The sequence below is a fragment of the Cimex lectularius genome, unplaced genomic scaffold, assembly GCF_000648675.2.
Source record: "Cimex lectularius strain Harlan isolate CLEC.00 unplaced genomic scaffold, Clec_2.1 scaffold55, whole genome shotgun sequence".
NCBI classification, from domain to species: domain Eukaryota; kingdom Metazoa; phylum Arthropoda; class Insecta; order Hemiptera; family Cimicidae; genus Cimex; species Cimex lectularius.
The window spans coordinates 1508687-1528167 of NW_019392647.1; the positions used below are offsets into that span (position 1 = coordinate 1508687).

Below are 19481 nucleotides of genomic sequence, written 5' to 3' on the forward strand. Positions count from 1 at the left end.
ATAAGATATGAACAATACTAAACCTGTAAACGTGTGTGAAATAAGCATTTCAGTAGCCAGAACTTTGAAAAAAAAAAAATTCTGAGTTGACAAATTTACTATGGTGATTCTAAACTACTATTTCCAAACCTAGAAGCGAGCAAATTTCAGAAAACGTATTTCATTTAACTTCCTTTCTATTGATATAATTAATTATTTAATTATTTTTTCATAGATGAAGAAATTGGTGAAGGAAAGTAAAAACCGTGGTTGACGGATTGGTAAGGCAGAAAGATTAATAATAATAAAAGAATTAAGGAAATTTTGAATGAATGAACTAAAAATGTTTTGAATCATACAATTCTGGGGAATAATAATACAATAATCCTTTGATTCCACAATATAAAAACATTCGTAAAATTTTAAACTGAAATTTTGTCGACATTTCTGAAATAATATTGGTCAAGAAAGGACTGTTATAAAAAATATATATGTTCTAAATGATCAACTTATTGATGAAATGATCAGAAATTAAATACATTCGCAAGATTTTAAAATGCAAAAGTTTGTCTACCCTTCATGGAAAACATGTAAAAAAGAATAGACTTTTATTCATCAGACCTTTATGATTTTAATCATGGATTGTTCTAAATCTAACTTTTCAAATCTCGAGATTTTCCTCAATTCCACAATATCAAAATATTGGTAAAAATGAAAACTGCGAAATTTTGTCGACATTTGTGAAATAATTTTGGTGAAGAAAGGACTATTTTTAATATGTACTACATGATCAACTTATTGAAACTCATTCACACAATTTTAAAATGTAAAATTTTACCTACCTTTATTGGAATACGTGCGAAAAAGTAGGGACTTTTATTCTTAAGACTTGTATGATTTTATTCTAAAATGTTCCAGAATCCTGAGTTTTTCCTCAGTTCCACAATATAAAAACATTCGTAAAAATTTAAACTGTGAAATTTTATCGACATTTATGAAATCAAGAAAGGACTGTTTTTAGAATGTCAACTTATTGTCAATGGTCAACTTATTGATGAAATGATCAGAAATCCATGTTTACACATCTTACAGATAGATTTTTCTGATTTCCTGAGATTAAACTCATTCACAAAATTTTAAAATGTAAAATTTTGCCTACCTTTATTGGAAAATATGTAAAAAAGAATGGACTTTTATTCATAAGGTCTCATTTCTAGTTTTTCTCGATTTCCAATCTTAAATTCGTTCACACAATTTTCAAAGAAGAAATGTTGCCAATCTTTCTTGATATTTATTTGAAAAATAAAGAACTGTTATTCAAACAGCCTATATGATTTTAATTATAGATAATTCAAAAATTCAAGATTTCAGATCTCATAGCTAGTTTTGAGTGATAAGTGAGTAGTCTGTTAGTCTGATTTTCAAAGCTTAAACACCTAAAGAATTTTGAAATCTGAAATTTTATCATTTATGGAATAAGCATGAAATCATATATTGTTCATAAATCTAAGATTGCAGGTGTCATTGTTAGTTTTTTATGGTGTCCAGAACTTAATTTTCAATTGTAAAATTTTGTCAACCTTTATGACAAAAGCTTAAAAAAGATAATTGTCTTTTTTTTATGTGTCCTGTGTGTATCATAATAATCATAGATTGTCCAAAAATGCAATTATGCATCTCTCATTTTATTATTTTCCAGCAAATAAACATATTCATACAATTTTAAAATCTAAACTATGACTTTTTTGATATGTCCTGTAAGAGCATCTTAAAAATGGAATGAACAAAAATCCAAGTGTATTTTTTTTTAAGCCCATATAGTATGTCAGGTTTGAATGCAGGGCTGCTGGATTTGAACCCGGGACATTTACAATGATGAACGGTGTGTCACAATACACACTTATTATTAATGGGCTGTTGGTTCCCTGGAAATTGAATTAATTATTAATTATTGTTTTTTGCTTTCTTTTCAGCATTGTAATCTTAGTATTTCCATTTGGGCAAGAAAAACATACCCAAGTTTTGCTGTCCCATACTGTATTTTTAGTGTAATGCCTCAAATATGTAATAATTGTTGAAATTTTGCAATATAATTCTAATTGATTTTAGAACTTTAATAATTTTAATGATGAATGGTTCAATAGTTCAAGCTGGGAGTGATTTTGCAGTTTCCTTTGGATATGGATGAAAAATTAAGGTGGAACATCGATCCGTTGTGATTATCTAAATCACATATAAAAAAAAATCCAAGCTAGGAATGGAAAAAAACTGGTTTTGTACACCAATGTTTTGACATAATCACAAACTGTTCACATTTCAAGGAATTTTTTTTCCTATTAGCCATGAGACTTAAATTTGAAACAACAAATGCACACAGTAAAACATTTTCAGAATTGAGTACAATTAGAAAAGTCAATAAGCAATACACATCCCTAATTGGGCAAGATTTGAAAAGAAAGAAAGTTTATAATGTACAAAAGAAAGGCTCAAAATTTGATCTGATTTCTTGATGCGGTGAATATCTGAAAAAGATTGACATCAATGTGATTCTAGAAAGAAGCAGGAAAAAATCCCTGACACATTTACCAGAAGACTGTGAAGTTTGAGACCTTTGCCTTAGAAAATAATTTTTAAACCCAGGGTGCAACCAAGGAAAAAAACCTTCTAACAGGTCTAAAAATTAAAACTCACTGGTGAACTATAAATCCAAAAAATAATACCAAATAATGCATTTATTCCAATTAAAATTATTTCATGTAGAGTTAAAGTAGATTTTTCAATGGTAGGTAAAATTAAAAAATATGTCGAGTTAGACAAATTCTGTATTGTTATCAATGGGCTGTTGGTTCCCTGGAAATTGAATTAATTATTAATTATTGGTTTTTGTTTTCTTTTTAGCATTGTAATATTAGTATTTCCATTTGGACAAGAAAAGCATACCCAAGTTTTGCTGTCCCATACTGTATTTTTTGTGTTATGTCTCAAATCTGTAATAATTGTTGAAATTTTACAAAATTTATGAATTACAGTTCAGATTGTTGCGCAAAATTATAGTCACTTTTTTGGTTCTAGGGTTTGCTTTCAAAAAAAGACAAAAAATTAATGGTCAGTTTAAAATGGTTTCACGAGTAATGACTGACATTTTTGCTGTTTTTTCTGTCGATCTTCTCTGTTTGTAAATATTCAAAGAGTCCAAGTCCACTTTATTCATTACTACGAGCATGTGGAGAAGAGTCAATATAGAAATCAGGAAAGACAAAATGGTACAGCAGATGGCCAAGGGTTCTCGGCTATCATGGAAAAGCATTTTATTCAGCCTGCTACCGAATGAATACGACTTCTCGTCAAATTTTGCTTGACCTTCTGCTTCTTGGTATGTATAGAAAATATTATATTTTGAGAACCATATGAAGATAAATCCTGAAACGAAGTAGGCACAGCATGCATAAAATGCCCATGTCGCTTCCTGAAAAACCAAACACTTTTCTTCACTTAATTGTTAAATGTTTCATTTTACATAATATTAAGTTTATTTTATATAACATATTTACAAAATTAAAAGATATAAAAAGGACTTTGTTTAAAGTGAATGAATACCACATAATGGCTTTGAAATAATTTTTCTTCACAATTCTGAAGCATTACAAATTTTTGTATAAAGTACAACATTCCTTTATTCATCCAAATGATGCGTAACCATCAAATGCTGTGAGAATCAAAGTTAATGCTGCCAATATGATGTCCAAATGTGGGATCATTTTCTCTCTATCCAGAATTATTTGGTTGCGAACGATTACAACTACTCCCATTGGAATGAATGTGCATACAGTATACATCCACCTTTTTGTCTAAAATTAATAAATTGCTGAAACAATCCGTATGACAATACGTTACTAGCTCACCACAAATGCGCTGATTCTGTTTGAGATCGAACCCATGATGATCAGTATGTAGATGAACACAAAACCCGAAAAGAGAGTTACAAGTAACAACTTTTCATAGGCCCACCCGAGGAATCTGTAGTAGGCAAACAACAGGAAGAATTCAGCTACCATTAAAAACTGAAATCAATCCCATTTTGAGAAACTTCAATTTAATTAGTTTAAGAAAATCTACCAAAATCATCAGCCTAACTAAAGCTTTTGCTCCTGAAGAAGCGATTTCTTTTAACTTTTTACACATTTTTAAAATTGTTTTTTGTCTTAACTTAAAAGTATTAAATAATAGTTAATAAAAGTAAACAAAATAAAAAAACACATGTTTCCAAAATCAAGCATTTTATCACATATGATTTAATTTATATTTCATTTATAAAAATAAAATAAAATTCATCTCGACCAAGACTTTAGATAAAAGGAATAATTAATATGGTCAATTATGACCACTAAATATATATGGAATAATATAAAAATAAACATTTATTGTTGCTACAGTTAAACAATAAAATATGAAAAAATACTATTACTAAATAATTTGTAAACAATAATTAAAAATCATGTGATACTTGAATCCAAGTGGTTTGATTATGTTATTTTTTTCCTATTTGTAATGAGTAAAAGTGAAAAGAAGGGTAGTAGAAAGCAAGAACAACGCGAAACGCCAGCACGTTCAGAAGTAAGCGTCTCACAACACAGCAGCATTCATATTGCTACACCGAAGAGGGAAACTAGCAGTCTGCCAAGGAAGATGATACAGAGTCAGGAAAAGGAAATGCCGTACCGACCGACTAAGAAGGACCTTGAAAATCCTATGACCTACATTTACAGCGAACCGCACCCAAGTAAATTTTTCCACCAATGTTTCATCTACAATAAGTAATGTTAAAAACAATTTTAACTTATAAAAGAAGTTAAATGTTTGAAAAATTTGTTTTCTCAAATATTTCTCTGAATGATCTTGGCTAATCTATTCAATAATTTTTACAGGCAAAATGACTAAATGTTTTGAAGTATTTTTAATTGTTATTTCCTATGCTATTGTGATCCTGACAGTGCCAATTTCTCTTTTCTTTACATTCCGAGTAATTTTTATCTCTTTCAAACAGAAAAGAAATATAAAACTAATACAAATCTTTGCTCATAGATTGTAAACCAATATGAAAAGGCTGTTGTCTTTAGATTAGGACGGCTGAAAAAACATACTCCAGGGCCTGGTCTTTTTTTCTTACTACCCTGCATTGATGTATACATAAACATTGACTTGAGATTAACTGCAATGAATGTACCATCACAAGAGGTTTTAACAAAAGATTCTTGCACTGTTAACGTTACTGCTATAATTTATTACACTATACAAGATCCGATTAAAGTGGTTGCAAGTGTTCAGCAAGCGAAGTAAGATTTCGGTCTTTTATATTATATCTTATTTTTAATTATATGAGTCTTTGCAGGAGGGCGACAATGCTGTTAGCATCGACAGCTCTAAGGAATGTCATGGGCCATAAAGATTTGACAGAGATTTTAAGCGAGCGTAAGGCAATTGCAGTGATAATAGGCCAAATTCTTGAGCACACTGTAACCCATTGGGGAATCAAAGTGGACAGTGTAGACATGTATGAAACACAAAACTCTTTTAAAGATTTAAATAACGAACAAATCATTGCAGAAAAGACGTTAGCCTCCCTGACAGCATGCAGAGGGCGATGGCTTCAGAAGCAGAGGCATATCGGGATGCCAGAGCTAAAGTCATCAATGCAGAGGGTGAGCTGAACTCTGCTGAAAAACTGAGACAAGCGGCTCAGGTCATCTCACGAAACCCTGTAGCACTTCAAGTCAGTTAACACATGTACCACTTTGACTCTTTATTTCTTATTTTATTTTATTATTATTTATTATTATTTCAGCTGAGGTATCTTCAGACTCTGAATACTGTTGCGGCCAACAATAACAACACAATAGCATTTCCATTGCCTATGAAATGGCAAAGACAAATTTTTAAATAAAAATATAAATTCTGATTTTGTTAAAACAGAAATTTTTTTGTTGTACTTTTGATTTTATGTTAACAAAGTAAGTGCTTGTGCTGATCATTGTTTAGATTTGTATTTGATATTTATCTGTTTTTTTAGCAGAACACAAGAACATAAATGTGTTAACTTCTAAAGTTCTATAAGGATAATGATAAAAATGTAAACATTTTCTCCTAAACTTTTCATTTTGGTTTGAGTGAAAAACCACGTTTACTTTGATCTAACAAAAAATATTGATTGAATATAATCTGTGGCTTCTGAACTGCACTCTTTAGGAAATGAATTATTTTTCAACATTTTTTATTGCTGATTTCTTGCATCATTGCGTTTCTGCAGGTGCTGGTAATCTCAAGAACTTTGCTCATTTTATTCTGGCAATAAATCCATTTCAAAATCACTTGCTTTAACATTTTTATGGTTTTGTTTAGCAATGTAGGCAGATTTACCAATTAGACATTAAGTCTGAATTATTTTGTGATGCTATTAAGGCATGTGAAAATATTAAATATACAGACAAGTAAAACATTTCATAAACATTAAATGAAAACAACATTTTTTTATCTCTATATATCAAATAAAATGTTTTATAGCCTTTAAATTAACACAGTGGTTAAACGTGACCAGAAATTTTCCCTTTGTTTTTTCTTTTTCTTTTGGATCTTTGCTTTCAGTTTTTTATAGTGAAATAACAATCCAAGAACGTGATTACTGCCATCAATAGAGAGAGTATGCCATCTACCAGGCCCATTTCATGGTTAGAATGGTGAAATCTAACAATCAATATGACCCCGCAAGCGAAATAGGCACATGTAGCATAGAATGTCCATACGCCAATCTAAAAAAAGTGTATATGATTAAAAAAAGTTTTTAAACTAACTTTTTAAAAAATACATACGAGATCCTTGTCGACTGGTTTTCCTATGATTATACCAAGCACAAGTGCAATGTACAAAACCATGAATCCAGCAAATATGGCGCAAATAAGCAGCCGTTCATATGCTGTAGGGATGTAGGAGTGGAATAATATGAGCAATACATATAGGACAATAGCATTAATCTGAAATAAATAAAAATTAATACAACAACAAAATACAATTCAATAATATTAAAATAGCAAATATTTTTTTAAACAATAAGATGTGGTTAGTGTATAACACATTAAGCTATAGCTTGATCAATTCTAATCATCCTGGTGCCTATTCTTGCCAGTTTTTGTTTGCCAGATGTATTTCAACAATTTACCATCTTCAAAAGTTGGACTTTGTGTTGTTTTGTCAATTGTGTCCATGTATAAGTACTTAAAATTGGAGCAAACATAAAAAAAGATATATGGTGACAGAACAAAGAAAACTGTTGATACTGTTGCACCATACCCAAGGTCTAGCCAGCTAGTGCCTGGGGTCTACGCCCTTAGGTAAGGTCTCGGCATCCAAAGTTCAACAATACAAATTTATATACAATTTATACACAATTATTTACATACAGGTTTACATTTTGTGCAATTGGCTTAATTTTTACACTCTAGCAAGTACACTCTTATAAACACATATTTTTGTTATAAATTCTCCACAGTATTTTGTGAACAAAGTTTCTAGCGATGTAGGCAACTGTCCCCCTGTAATGTTTCTTATGTGAGGCATCCTTTCTTGATTGAAGATCATCCATGTGAATGCCTCCATGTTTGGGGACCCAGACCACATGGGCATTCTGGACTTTCAATTGTTTTAAATCTTGCCAGAAAAGAACTATTCTTTCCGTAGCTTGTCAGTCCCATCGTTGTTTTCAATGTACTTTATTTGTAGTCAGAGTTATAGTTAAAACCAGAATCAGAGTCTTAGGCACAGTTACATTCAGAAACAAATAGAGAGAGTCAGTTTAGTTAGAGTCAGGGTCAGATTAGACATAGACTACAAATGATTGAGGTTGGGTAGGATGTTGATTCATTTTTGTAAATGATGGTTCTACTCATAGAATCCTTTACAAAAAGTGGAAAAAAAGCCAGAGTCTGAGTGAGTCAGAGAAAGAGAAATAGAGAGAGAGTTTGAGTTTGAGTCAGAGGGAGTCCAAGAGTCAGAGTCTGATTCAATTTGGAGAGGAGATGGGTCAGAGTGTTGATGTTTCTATGTTCATCAATGCAGTTCTGTGACCAGAGTACACAACAGCATTCTTTCAGCAGTGAAATCAGTCATCTGAGTACGGTGTCTGGAGTTTGAAGGTAGAGTCATGTCAAGGAGTCCATCATTACAAGAACGGCCTCCAGCAATTCACTGCCACCTAAATCTACGACTCCGTGACAGCATACCTCCTCAGCCTATATACTGAGGTGTGTCACCCCTTAAACTGGAGCATTTATTTAATTAAGCCATTTTTCTTGTATAAGAAAGCTCAAACTCTTTGAGGGAGATATCCCAGGTATACAAAAAAAAGAGATCTGGGCACAACACATCATTGCAAGACAAAAATGACAAAATAACAGTGATGATGGCAAAATTCTGGAAGTGTTTGACAATGAAACCAGAATGAATAATTAGAACTGTGAACAAATTTTCTAACAGGTTTTAAAATTTAATTATTTGTCGCATTTGTCAAGTTTTGGCTTTGCTCTTGTAAAACTGTTTATCCCCTAATTCTGAAAACACAAAAAAATAATAAATGGCTGTATTCTAAGCTGAGACTTTTATTTACTTAAAAATAATAAAATAAAATAAATAGGAATAAACAAAGGCTTTCTAATATATTATTTCAGTGTTTACAAATTAATAAATATTCTGTGTTTCTTGCATTATTTTTATTTTAGTTATCCATTTTAACAAAAAATGTAATTACATTTTATTTTCATGTGTTAATGAGAAAATATCAACCAAATGAATATTTGTTTAAACAATTCGATCCTAGATTTGATAATGTAGGTGAAAAAGCTATAAAAATTATTCGTGAAGTTATAAAAGGCCTACTGAATAGAACCACCTAGAAGCAGTTTAAGATAGAAACATTTCTGGCATACTCACTAACGCAATTAGTTTGATGATTGTGGACTTGCCAAGATCTGCCATTGCCTTCGAGGCACACTTAAACACTGGACACTAAAAACCAAAGAAAAAACTTTTCCTGATCTGAGTCGAATAATTCCAATTCTTGATTTTTATACTAACACAATTATTTGAACATGTGACACTTCAGCTAATACAAATTACAACACATGCATTGCAAGATTGCATTGTAAATGACAAACATATTTTCCAAAAAGTCAAATTTATGACTTTTTTCAGGTTACAACTGCATTTTAATAAGTAATAAATGCAGCGCCCATAATTCCTTCATAAAAAATTAATCCTTATAAATTTAAGAAGTAAACAATCAAAATGATAATATAAAAATACGATTTAAAAAAAATCCACATCTGTTAAATTTTAATTTTAACATTAAAATAAATTTTAATATTTAAATATATAAAAATAAACTGTATACTAGATAAATTCTGTTTTAAATATATTGTTAGTATATACTTATAGTGGGTTTTTCTAAGTAATTTTTATAGAATCATACAACTGTTCACTGATCTAAATTGAGCTTCTTTTTAAATTATCTTGTTTTCAATAGAGAAACTCTACAATTAAAAAAAAAAAAAAAAAAATTGCTAAGGAATCAGAAAAAAATGTAATCATTTTAAAAAATGTATTATTTACAAACTCAAAAAAAAAAGCTGTACATATTTAGTCCAGGGAATCAACAAGATTGTTTCCATCAAGATAATTAGTGTAGGATTTGTTGAGAAATAAGCGAATAAACAATTCTCCTGGCTTCAATTGTTTTGCAAGAACCATGCATCCAGGCCGACCACAAGACCCTGGACGATGGATACAGCTCCAGTCGCAACACCCAAAAAGCCTTCTGTACTCGAGTTATCACTGTACATGATTATACAAAGCACACCGGCTCCTATATATGCAGCAAAGCCGTACAATGCCCAGACGCTGTTCTAAAATTTAAGAACAAACATCAAATATAGTATTTTAAAAAAAAAATTGTTACTTACCAGGTCCTTGTCTACTTCTCGGCCTGTAAAGACACCAATCACAAGCGCAATATAAAGAACCAAAAATCCAGCGAAGACTGCACAGATGAGAAGCCTCTCATAAGGTGTCTGAATAGAAGCGTGAAATCCAATGAGCAGTCCATAACAAACACTAGCAAGAATCTACAAAAATAATTATTTAAAAATTACAAGACAAACTACTCTTACACACTATGAATAAACACGATGTAATAAAATTAATAGACTAACTTGTTTCTCTAAGTTCAGTACATGCTTAATTTTATTTAAAAAAGTTCAAAGCCCACATACACGGTACGGAGATACTTACCAATGCCACAATCTTGACGATCGTTGTCTTTTTATTTAAATCTGTCATACTTCACCCTTTTGAGTGAAAAAAAGCTTTATTTTAAACCAGTGCTGGTTAGTTTTGTAAATAATTCACATATGGTAGGTTTTTGAATTTTTTTTTTTTGAATTTTCTTAAATCATATGCAATGAAGTCTGATATTGAAAAGACAAAAATCTCTAATACTTTTTAACTTTATGATGTAGCATAGAAGGATTGAAACATGAGTTTTTTATTTTAAAAAATAAGAAAAAGGACTAATGTAAAATTTAAATTTTTTTCCATCTTTCACTGAAAAATAGTCTAAAATATGTTTGCTTTCTTGTTGCTTCAAAGTCATTAAGGATAAATTTAACTTATATAAATAATAAATTGTTAATATAATTGGAAAACCTGTCATTTTTATGCTTTCTTTAATACAAATATCTTAAGGAAAATGGCTGTTGTTTAATAATTATTATTAAAAGTTTGCGCTAGTTTTCCTTAAAAAAAAAAAAAAATCATTCCAGAGGAACTTAAATAATTACAAATTATATATTTAAAAGAAAAGTTTAACTGATTTTACTTCTTTTTTTAAATAAACGAGGGCAAACTTCATCTTTTGGTGCTCTGATGCAACTTTGAAGTTTGAGGCCACATTAGAATCACGTGGCAACGTTATCACCGTCCATTCGCCGCTGACAGTCTGACACCCCACCACTCCAGGTCATAAATAAAGCAAAATTTGATAAGTGAAATTTCAATTTTAAAATTCTCACATTGACAAAACATTAAACAATGATAATACTGTACGGGAGCGAGACTGGGACGGCGCAGGACGTTGCAGAAAGGATCTGGCGCGAGTCAAAACTGTAAGTTGTCATTTTCATAACTAAGGCGGAAAACGGACATTAACCAAACTTACAGGGGTTGCTTCTTTAAAGTAAAAAAAAAGTATAAGCAGCTTTAAGTTCTTAAGACAAAGTTCTGCTAGTCTGGAGTACAAGAGGGCAGCCAGAACAACACAACAATTTGAATTTTTGTTGTTTTTAATATGAACATTGTTATACTGACTACTCAAAACATTGTAAAAAGCATTTTTTTTCTAAAACAGCTTGTAGAGCTTCTTTGTTTTGCTTAAGACAATCAGGTACAGCAGAAAGTCAAGCGGTCTTCTAGTCTGACACATGGATAAAGTTTATGTTTGTAAATCCCAGGCCCTGAAGATGATCTCAATAAAGATCGAAACGTTGGCACGATAACGAAAATGTTTTTCTGAAACCTACATCACCCCAGTCTGCATCTCACGATTTCTGAATAATTATCGATTAACGGTCACTAATCACCACACATAAAGTTTATTGTTAATTGATATTCACATGATAGTAGTAGGATTTTAAGGCCAGTAGGATTAGATTAAGAGTTGAATAGCGCCCAGTCTACTTCCTTGTATTATGTAAATACTTCTGGGTAATGTTACCCTCAGTATAAGTTGAAGCGGAAAGTTGCGCCGGCATTCTTCTCGTGTCTAGCCTCACAGGCTACCCAAACGAATCATTGAGCAACTATAATGTTAACATACTTAATCGTATTGGACGTGCAGTTGAAAGTTTAGTTTGATGATGCTCTTCTAGTATATCGGAATGTATAGTACAACTGGGTAATATTTCAACATACAGGATGAACAGTTGAAGATGAAAACTTAGATGAAAATGTTTCCCTAGTTCCACAGGCTACCGAATTCAACTGAGCAGAACATTTTAGACAGCTTAACATGTTCTTTATAATCATAAATTCATTGCTTTCCTCCCTATATGCTTAAAATGATAAAATAATTGTTAAAGGAACAATTTTTATGTCTAGTACAGCTGAGTAATATTTGAACATATACGATGAACAGTCGAAGATGAAAAATTTAGGTGATGTTTCCCTAGTTCCACAGGTTACCAAGATCATCTGATCAAAATATTTTGAACGGTTTGTCTTGTACTTTTTCTTCCCTACATGCTAAAAATGATAAGACTATTGTAAAAGGGCCAATTTTTATTTCCAGTACAACACTTTATAATGGGCAATACACTTAAAGACAAAAATCAGACACATGTTTTCATGTATTTTCCTTAATAGCTAGGCATAAATAATGATGATTTTTTTAAAAGGAGCAATGTTTATGTCTAGTACAACTAGGTAAAATTTCATCATCCAGGATGAAAATTGAATCTGAAAGTTAAGCAGACAATGTTCTCATGGTCTCTAGTTTCACAAGCTACTGAAACCAAATCATTATTGAGCAGTTTGACTAATTATTATTATTATAGGAGTTGTGATATCACTATTGCTCATTTATGCTTTGTTATATTACATAGTACAAGAACATTAGATAATATCTCATCACACAGGATGAGCAGTTGATGCTGAAAGTTTAGTTGATGATGTTCTTCCGGTATATCAGAACGTCCAGTACAACTGCGTAATATTTCATCATACAAGAAGCTCAGTTAAATCTGAAAGTTGAGTTGGCAACGTTCCACAGGCTACCAAGGTCAACTGATCAAAATATTTTGAACAGTTTTTCTGGTACTTTTTCATCCCTACATTCTCAAGGCCGAAGACCGAAACGAATGTGAAAAACTTATTTAGGAGGTCCAGGTCCTGCTCTAAGGACTGTCGCACCGAGTAAGTAAGTAAGGGGTTACTGTTACCCTTTTGTTTATACACAAAAAAGGCTAAAATAGCGGTTTGTTGTTGGGAATGGAGCTGAGGTGACAATAAGGCCACGAGGGGAAGGATTCGAGAGGAGGAGAGGAGAAAGACGAGTTTGGTCAGGTCGGTGTGGGGACATGGACAGAATCAATCTCACTGGAAATTTTCCTCGGGAAAAGAAAAAAATACGTCATCTGCAGCTAAGTGTGTGTGTAGTGGTGGTCAGGCCTGGCTTGAAATCCTCGGGCTTCAACATAGATCGATATCGGTATAGGAATAAAGAAACTGTGGTAGAATGTGTATACGCACTGTTGTTATCAATCCGAGCTAATTAAACTATTTTATGTTTTAGTTATAAGAGGTACCTTTTCTTTTGATTGTTAATATTTTTTTAAAGTAAGGACATTAGTATTAAGTTCATTTCTTTTAGTTTATCGTTCTGTTCACTGTAGAAATATGGAGTTTTTTTTTGTGTAAATAAATTGTATGAAGGGATCTGTTAGTAGTCTATTTTACCATTATTATTAGTGCTATGTATTTTGAATAATTTTTAAGGACTTGCGCTACCTCAGAACGAACGGAAGGGTATTGACCAGCAGTCCACGGTAGCAGGGTGGATAGGGGTGCTATCTCTCAATTGTCCAGGATCTAATTCAATTTGGGGCCATATATTTTTTCCTTTGCCCTCTCTTTCTCTCTTTTTTTCCCTTCCCTTTTTGTTTCTTTATAAAAGAAATCTATCTTCATAAAAGAAAAATTTAGTTCCCTCACTCTTTCTTCGCCTGTTTCTTTGTCTATATTTTTTTCATATAATTATTCCCCTTTCCTCCCTCAAACAAGCTCCTACCCGTCCGAACCGCATTACATTATTATTAATTTTGTTGCTTCCTCCTTTGTTTCTCTTCGATTACAAAAGGAGGACGCCTTGCGCCCAACATTTATTCCTTTCGTTTACATTTTTTTCTTATCCATTAACCCACCCCCTTTGCCACTGACTGGCTGGTCACCTAAGTGAGGTTTCGACTGTAACATTACCACAATGAATTGGCCAGCATGTTCTTCTATCATGAATTCTACAGAACACTTATAGGACACCTCCAAAAATTGTTGAACAGCTTCAAACCTCTCTTGTTGAAGAATGGGATTCTGTTTCACAAGACGAAATCCAATCGCTGTTGTGTAACACTTTTTAATAGAACAATAAAAATGCATATAGTTTGAAATAAATAACAAACTACGATTGTCCAATTCTTTCTTTGCGTGTATTTCAACATACAGGATGAACACACATGAACAGTTGAAGCTAAAAGTTGAGCTGACAATGTTCTTTCGTCGTAACCAACCTTAGAGCATTTTGAACAGCTTACCGTATTCTTTATAATGTGTGGTGTTTCATGACCGTTAGTCAATGTAGGCTGAGAGTAAGAAATTGTCGGTCCGTAAAAATGAACGCATGAAGGGTTGTTGATAGCTCAGGGTTTCCTTATTTTTAAATTCCACCTACGTAAACTGATACTTGCAAACACCAAGGTGTTCTACTTTTATTTATCACATTTTAGCCGGCGTCACACAGGGAAGGACGTTTGCTTCCTTACTTTTACCCTTTTTTTCTTCACAGCTGATCTCCCATTGAGGCAGCAATGTCCCCAGGAATGCAATGATCCCAGGATGCAGCAGGTGTGTTGTACGTTTAAATGTAAGTCCTATGTGTGGTGAGTTGTGACCATTAGTCGATAATTATTCAGAAATCGTGATGTGCAGTCTGGTGTGACATAGGTTTTAGAAAAACATTTTCTTTATCATGCCAACGTTTCTATCTTTATTGAGATCATCTTCAGGGCTCAAAGTGTTTGTTTTCTGCGTAATTGTGCCATTATTATGTGTCGTGTTGTCCAATTTACAATTAGTAAATTAAAAAGTACAGTACAATTTTAATTGTAGTGGTAATGAAATAAAGCACCAAAACTGAAATGCCTTGATGCAACCTCTCAATAATAAGCCAGAAACTGTTAAAATTTATAAATAACACTATGTTTATTTGTAAAAATGAGCTATAGTATAAAATATTTTTTATCTATTGATTTATTAATTATTATTCAAAATTATTTATAGATTGGGGATTGATGCGAGCATTAAAGCGATGGATGATTACACAATAAGCAATCTTATATATGAGAAAATAGCGATATTCGTTGTGTCAACAACAGGTCAGGGAGACACGCCTTTCAACATGAAAAAATCTTGGAGATTCCTTTTGAGAAAAAACTTACCCAGCAATTCTTTATTAAATTTGAGGTGAATGATTGCATCTAGATAAAATAAAACTTGTTAAATTACAAGTTACAATTACAATTAACAGGTTTGGGGTTCTGGGTCTTGGTGACTCGTCTTTCGTTTACTTTAACGTTGTCGCAAAGAGACTCGCAAAGCGCTTGAAGGGCTTGTCGGCCAAGCCGCTTTGTCCGATCGGGCTGGCTGATGACCAGCACGATCTGGGCCAGGACGCAGTGCTCGTCCCGTGGATCAACAACCTCTGGGAAGTACTCACATCAGATGGTTACCAGAATAATATCAGCAGGATGACCAGACTTAGCAGCTCACCTGATTTAATACTGAGGTGAGTATAAATGAATGTATAAATGCTGTATTCTTCTTTTTAAACTATACATAACATGAGGGCATTGGTGGTCACGATTTAGGTGTTCCAAATCTAGCTTCCCTGCATCAAACTTGACGTATTTAAAAAAGGGCTTTGTTTTAAACACCTGCACCCCAAGACTTCCACAGGATATCACAAGAAAACTATACTTGTGTAAAAAAGGTGCTGCTAGGCTCAACAGTTAAGGCAATAAATTCAAACATTATGTACTTATAATTGGGCACTTTCAATGGATAAATGGTGATATGATCACATACCTTTAAAACAAAAATAAATAAATATTTTACTTTGATAAAGCTGATTTATCAAAATGTAAAGTATAACTGAGTATCTCAACGTCAAGAGCAATTTTATCCTGAGTCCTCCAAGGAGATGTTTTGAGCCTTATTCTATTTATCTTTATTACATCCTCGTCCAGTCCACCCACTATTTGACTATATAAAAGGAATTTGATAAAAAGCTTTATGTGTTACTAAAGAATGATCGAAAGTGAGTTTCAATCTTGTCAATTGTCTAATCTGGCTTGTCCTTATAATCTAAATCAAATTTAAATAACTCCTTATAATAATTATCTAGATCCACAAAGTGAAAGACACTTTCCTACAGATTCACCATAATTTGTTGCCTGCACCTTTTGAATATTAGGGGTTGGGGTGGCTGTATGGTTGGGATTGTATTTGCCACACTAGTGATTCTTAGTTTAAAAAGAAAAAGAAAGAAATTTTAATTTAGATTAATATAAAAATTATTGTAAAGTGGTTTGATCTCTTGTTCAGGACGCCCAAAGGTAGTTGGACGTCAAGTCCTCCTGTAAAATATTCTAAAGATGAGTGATAGAAAAAAACGAGTGAAAATAGATGAATCAGGATGACCTTAGATGATCAAGTTACAGGTTAATTATCCCATAGACAAGACCACAATACTTAACCATCAATATCGTATTGGGTGAGATTGACCACAGGTGTAAATAAAATGCAGACCATATAAAGTAGACTGTAGTATTCACATACCTTGGTATATAGGCATTGTGACCAAATTTTGTCTTAAAAAGCCCCATTTTACACAGAAGTAAACAAACAGATCACAGTTTGAAAAGAATGAAAAAGTATTCGTTGGACAATTTATCTAATATAAAAATGCATATTTATTATTATTTAGTGTTAAGTATTATTGAAAATACACGAAAGTAAATTTTGTTTTTAAATTTGATGCAGGTGGAATGCAGAAATATGTCAAGAAATGGAAAGCAACCCTATTAAAATCAATTTCGGCTCTGGTGGTAAAAAATACCAGGTCCAACTTATTTCAAACGAACGTACTACTCCGAAAGAGCACTTCCAAGTGAGTTTACTTTTCAGTCATTAATAATTTATATTTTAGAGAAATGTTTGTGTTTAGGATGTGCGGCTGATCAAATTCAAATCTTTAGAGCCCAATTTGGAATACTATCCTGGAGATGTGGCTATTGTCATGCCTGAAAACTCGGTGGAAAACGTTGAAAAATTCCTATCACTTTTATCTAGCCCGAATAGGTCTAGCTTTGTCACAAATACGAATTAAAAATATGTATATATATAAATATTGAAATTTCAGAGAAGAAAAACTCTTTGGTGATACAGTCATCAAACTTGAAAATGTCTACTCAGAAATGCCGGTTCCTGAAGCCTTACAACATCCGTTCACACTTTATGAATGTACAAAAAAGTTCTGGGATTTGAACGTAGGTTTTTTAAAATATTTTATACATTTTGTTTAAAATAGTTTGTTTTTTAAATTTGTTTAAAGTGCAGTCCAAGGAGGTATATGTTCCAAGTGATGGCCCAAGTAACAGACAATGAATTAGAAAGGGATAAGCTTTTGGAGCTTAGTTCGACTGAAGGGCAAGAGGAACTTTTCAACTATTGCTACCGACCCAGAAGAACTGTACTAGAGGTATTTTATTCTTAAAAAAATATTTAAATGTTTATGTTTACTGGTCTAATTGACCAAATTAATTCTTTCAATTAATAATTCTTTTTATCTAAGGTCTTAATTGAGTTGAAAAAGTTAGCGTCATGAGTGGGATTCGAACCCACGACCTTCGGCTCAATACACTGCTGCTCTAACTCTTGAGCTATCGCGAGCAGTGGCGCTTTTTTTAATACTAACTTTCCCAACCCAACCAAGACCTTACATAAAAAGAATAATTAATTGAAAAAATTAATTATTTAGTTTCAATTGTTTTTTTAATTTTAGGTTTTACGTGATTTCCCACATGTCATGAAGGACATAAGTTTAAAACATTTGTTTGAAATGCTTCAGCCGATTCGTCCAAGACATTTTTCAATAGCCTCGTCCCCAATTGTAAGTGGTTGGTGATAATCACCGATGACAGTAAAATCACAAATATTGCCGAGATTATAAGCAAACAAATTCAAGGAATATTTTTATAGGCTGACAACGATCTTCAGCTTTTGGTAGCGGTGGTTCGATATAAAACAAAATTAGTCGCCCCACGTGTCGGACTGTGCTCAACCTGGCTCTCATCGCTGTACAAAGGTTATCAAATGGAAATTGCGATTCGTAAAGGTTCGTTGGCATTTCCAGTCGATAGTGACACTCCAGTCGTAATGGTCGGCCCAGGTACGGGAATCGCTCCATTCCGAAGCTTCATCCTCACGGATCTGGCTCTCTTGAAGAACTTGCAGAAAAACCAACGCGAGCTGATTTTGTTCTTTGGATGCCGAAACATGAAAGCAGATTTTCACTTTGAAAATGATCTCTCTCGGCCTGAGATAACCCTTTTTACGGCATTTTCAAGAGATCAGCCACATAAAATGTATTATCATTTCTTATTAAAAAAAAAAAGTTTTAACTAAACATTTTTTTTTACAGTTATGTCCAACATTTATTAGAAAGAAATTCTAATGTTATATACAATGCTATTTATAAAAACAATGGCTACTTTTTTGTCGCAGGAAGTGCCAACAACATGCCTCAAGCTGTGCGAGCTTCTTTAATAAAGTAAGAAATATAATAATTTAACAATATAAAACAAATTAATTATTTTATTCTCTCTCAGGTGTCTTAAAAAGGAGAGTGGGCTCAGTAAGCAAGAGATCGAAAAATATATCTCTGAGATGGAGATGAGTAAAAGATTCCAGAGCGAAACTTGGAGCTAATGTGTTCAAAAGCAATTAACTGTCTGTGATAATTACTACCATTGTGCAACAAAAATTTGTAATAGTCTGTAAAAATTATTAAACTTTTCAAAGAATTCTTCATTCTTGTAATTTTTTACAGCTTTCTTCTCTAACAAAACAGAAAAATTCACTAGTTTTCGTTGTCCGTTTGACCAATTAATACCATTCAATCAAATATCGAGTCAAATAGATTACATAACATTTGAAAAATGGCGAAAAGGAGGGAAAATTCATCAAAAGGTGGGGTTGAGATGGGAAGTTGGGGTCCAGGTGGATCAAAGTCACGATGGATCAAGTGGTAGAGCAGTGGCGTATCTAGCTGAAACCCGCTCGTGACGCTGACTTTTTTTTATCTCAATTAAAACCCTTAATTAACTAAAATAGAAAAAGTTTCAAGTAGAGAACTTCATCTTCAGAATAAATATATTCTACACATCTTTCAATGTAAGCAAACTTCCTACTGAAAAAAAGTGTTTTTATTGCATATTAATCACTATTTAGATCCTAATAATTTATATACATTATTTGATTAAAATATTTTTCCTGAAAAAAAGTCATACAATTAACTTTGCAACAAGTCTATATTATTAGCTTTATTTGTAGCTTCGTGAAGGCATGGAGTGAAA

The 19481-nt window shown here is 32.5% G+C and overlaps 5 protein-coding genes across 9 annotated transcripts; 2 read left to right on the plus strand and 3 right to left on the minus strand.

Annotated features, from left to right (window-relative positions):
• Window positions 1-2696: 2696 nt before the first annotated feature.
• On the minus strand, window positions 2697-4234 carry LOC106668086. 4 transcript variants are annotated; one of them, XR_001340700.2, is made up of 5 exons: window positions 4096-4234; window positions 3882-4040; window positions 3038-3445; window positions 2920-2966; window positions 2697-2829 (listed from the first exon to the last, which is right to left on the minus strand). XR_001340700.2 is itself a non-coding variant. In XM_014396511.2 (4 exons), exons 1-4 carry the CDS (start codon window positions 4159-4161, stop codon window positions 2811-2813), a joined length of 570 nt encoding a protein of 189 aa, XP_014251997.1. In that variant the 5' UTR covers window positions 4162-4234; the 3' UTR covers window positions 2697-2810. The 4 variants fall into 4 exon arrangements, 2 of the variants coding, with proteins under 2 accessions (XP_014251997.1, XP_014251996.1); XR_002910998.1 differs by having other exon boundaries at window positions 2920-3445; XM_014396511.2 differs by lacking the exon at window positions 2920-2966 and having other exon boundaries at window positions 3120-3445.
• Window positions 4235-4432: 198 nt separating this feature from the next.
• Window positions 4433-5952, plus strand: LOC106668193 (band 7 protein AGAP004871-like). The gene is made up of 6 exons (XM_014396724.2): window positions 4433-4759; window positions 4905-4999; window positions 5062-5312; window positions 5369-5530; window positions 5584-5749; window positions 5822-5952. The coding sequence occupies exons 1-6, from the start codon at window positions 4528-4530 to the stop codon at window positions 5918-5920; spliced, it is 1005 nt and encodes a 334-aa protein (XP_014252210.1). The 5' UTR covers window positions 4433-4527; the 3' UTR covers window positions 5921-5952.
• A 531-nt stretch (window positions 5953-6483) lies between these two features.
• LOC106668194 lies at window positions 6484-9228 on the minus strand. The gene is made up of 3 exons (XM_014396725.2): window positions 8956-9228; window positions 6843-7004; window positions 6484-6782 (listed from the first exon to the last, which is right to left on the minus strand). The coding sequence occupies exons 1-3, from the start codon at window positions 8998-9000 to the stop codon at window positions 6615-6617; spliced, it is 375 nt and encodes a 124-aa protein (XP_014252211.1). The 5' UTR covers window positions 9001-9228; the 3' UTR covers window positions 6484-6614.
• Window positions 9229-9585: 357 nt separating this feature from the next.
• On the minus strand, window positions 9586-10454 carry LOC106668092. The gene is made up of 3 exons (XM_014396518.2): window positions 10312-10454; window positions 9984-10145; window positions 9586-9926 (listed from the first exon to the last, which is right to left on the minus strand). The coding sequence occupies exons 1-3, from the start codon at window positions 10357-10359 to the stop codon at window positions 9750-9752; spliced, it is 387 nt and encodes a 128-aa protein (XP_014252004.1). The 5' UTR covers window positions 10360-10454; the 3' UTR covers window positions 9586-9749.
• Window positions 10455-10969: 515 nt separating this feature from the next.
• LOC106668191 (NADPH-dependent diflavin oxidoreductase 1) lies at window positions 10970-18936 on the plus strand. Of its 2 annotated transcripts, none has more exons than XM_014396722.2 (11): window positions 10970-11183; window positions 15127-15309; window positions 15374-15631; window positions 16888-17014; window positions 17072-17205; window positions 17267-17393; window positions 17459-17605; window positions 17909-18016; window positions 18106-18491; window positions 18631-18676; window positions 18735-18828. In XM_014396722.2, the coding sequence occupies exons 1-11, from the start codon at window positions 11110-11112 to the stop codon at window positions 18741-18743; spliced, it is 1599 nt and encodes a 532-aa protein (XP_014252208.1). In that variant the 5' UTR covers window positions 10970-11109; the 3' UTR covers window positions 18744-18828. The 2 variants fall into 2 exon arrangements, with proteins under 2 accessions (XP_014252208.1, XP_014252207.1); XM_014396721.2 differs by having other exon boundaries at window positions 10971-11183; window positions 18548-18676; window positions 18735-18936.
• Window positions 18937-19481: the final 545 nt, after the last annotated feature.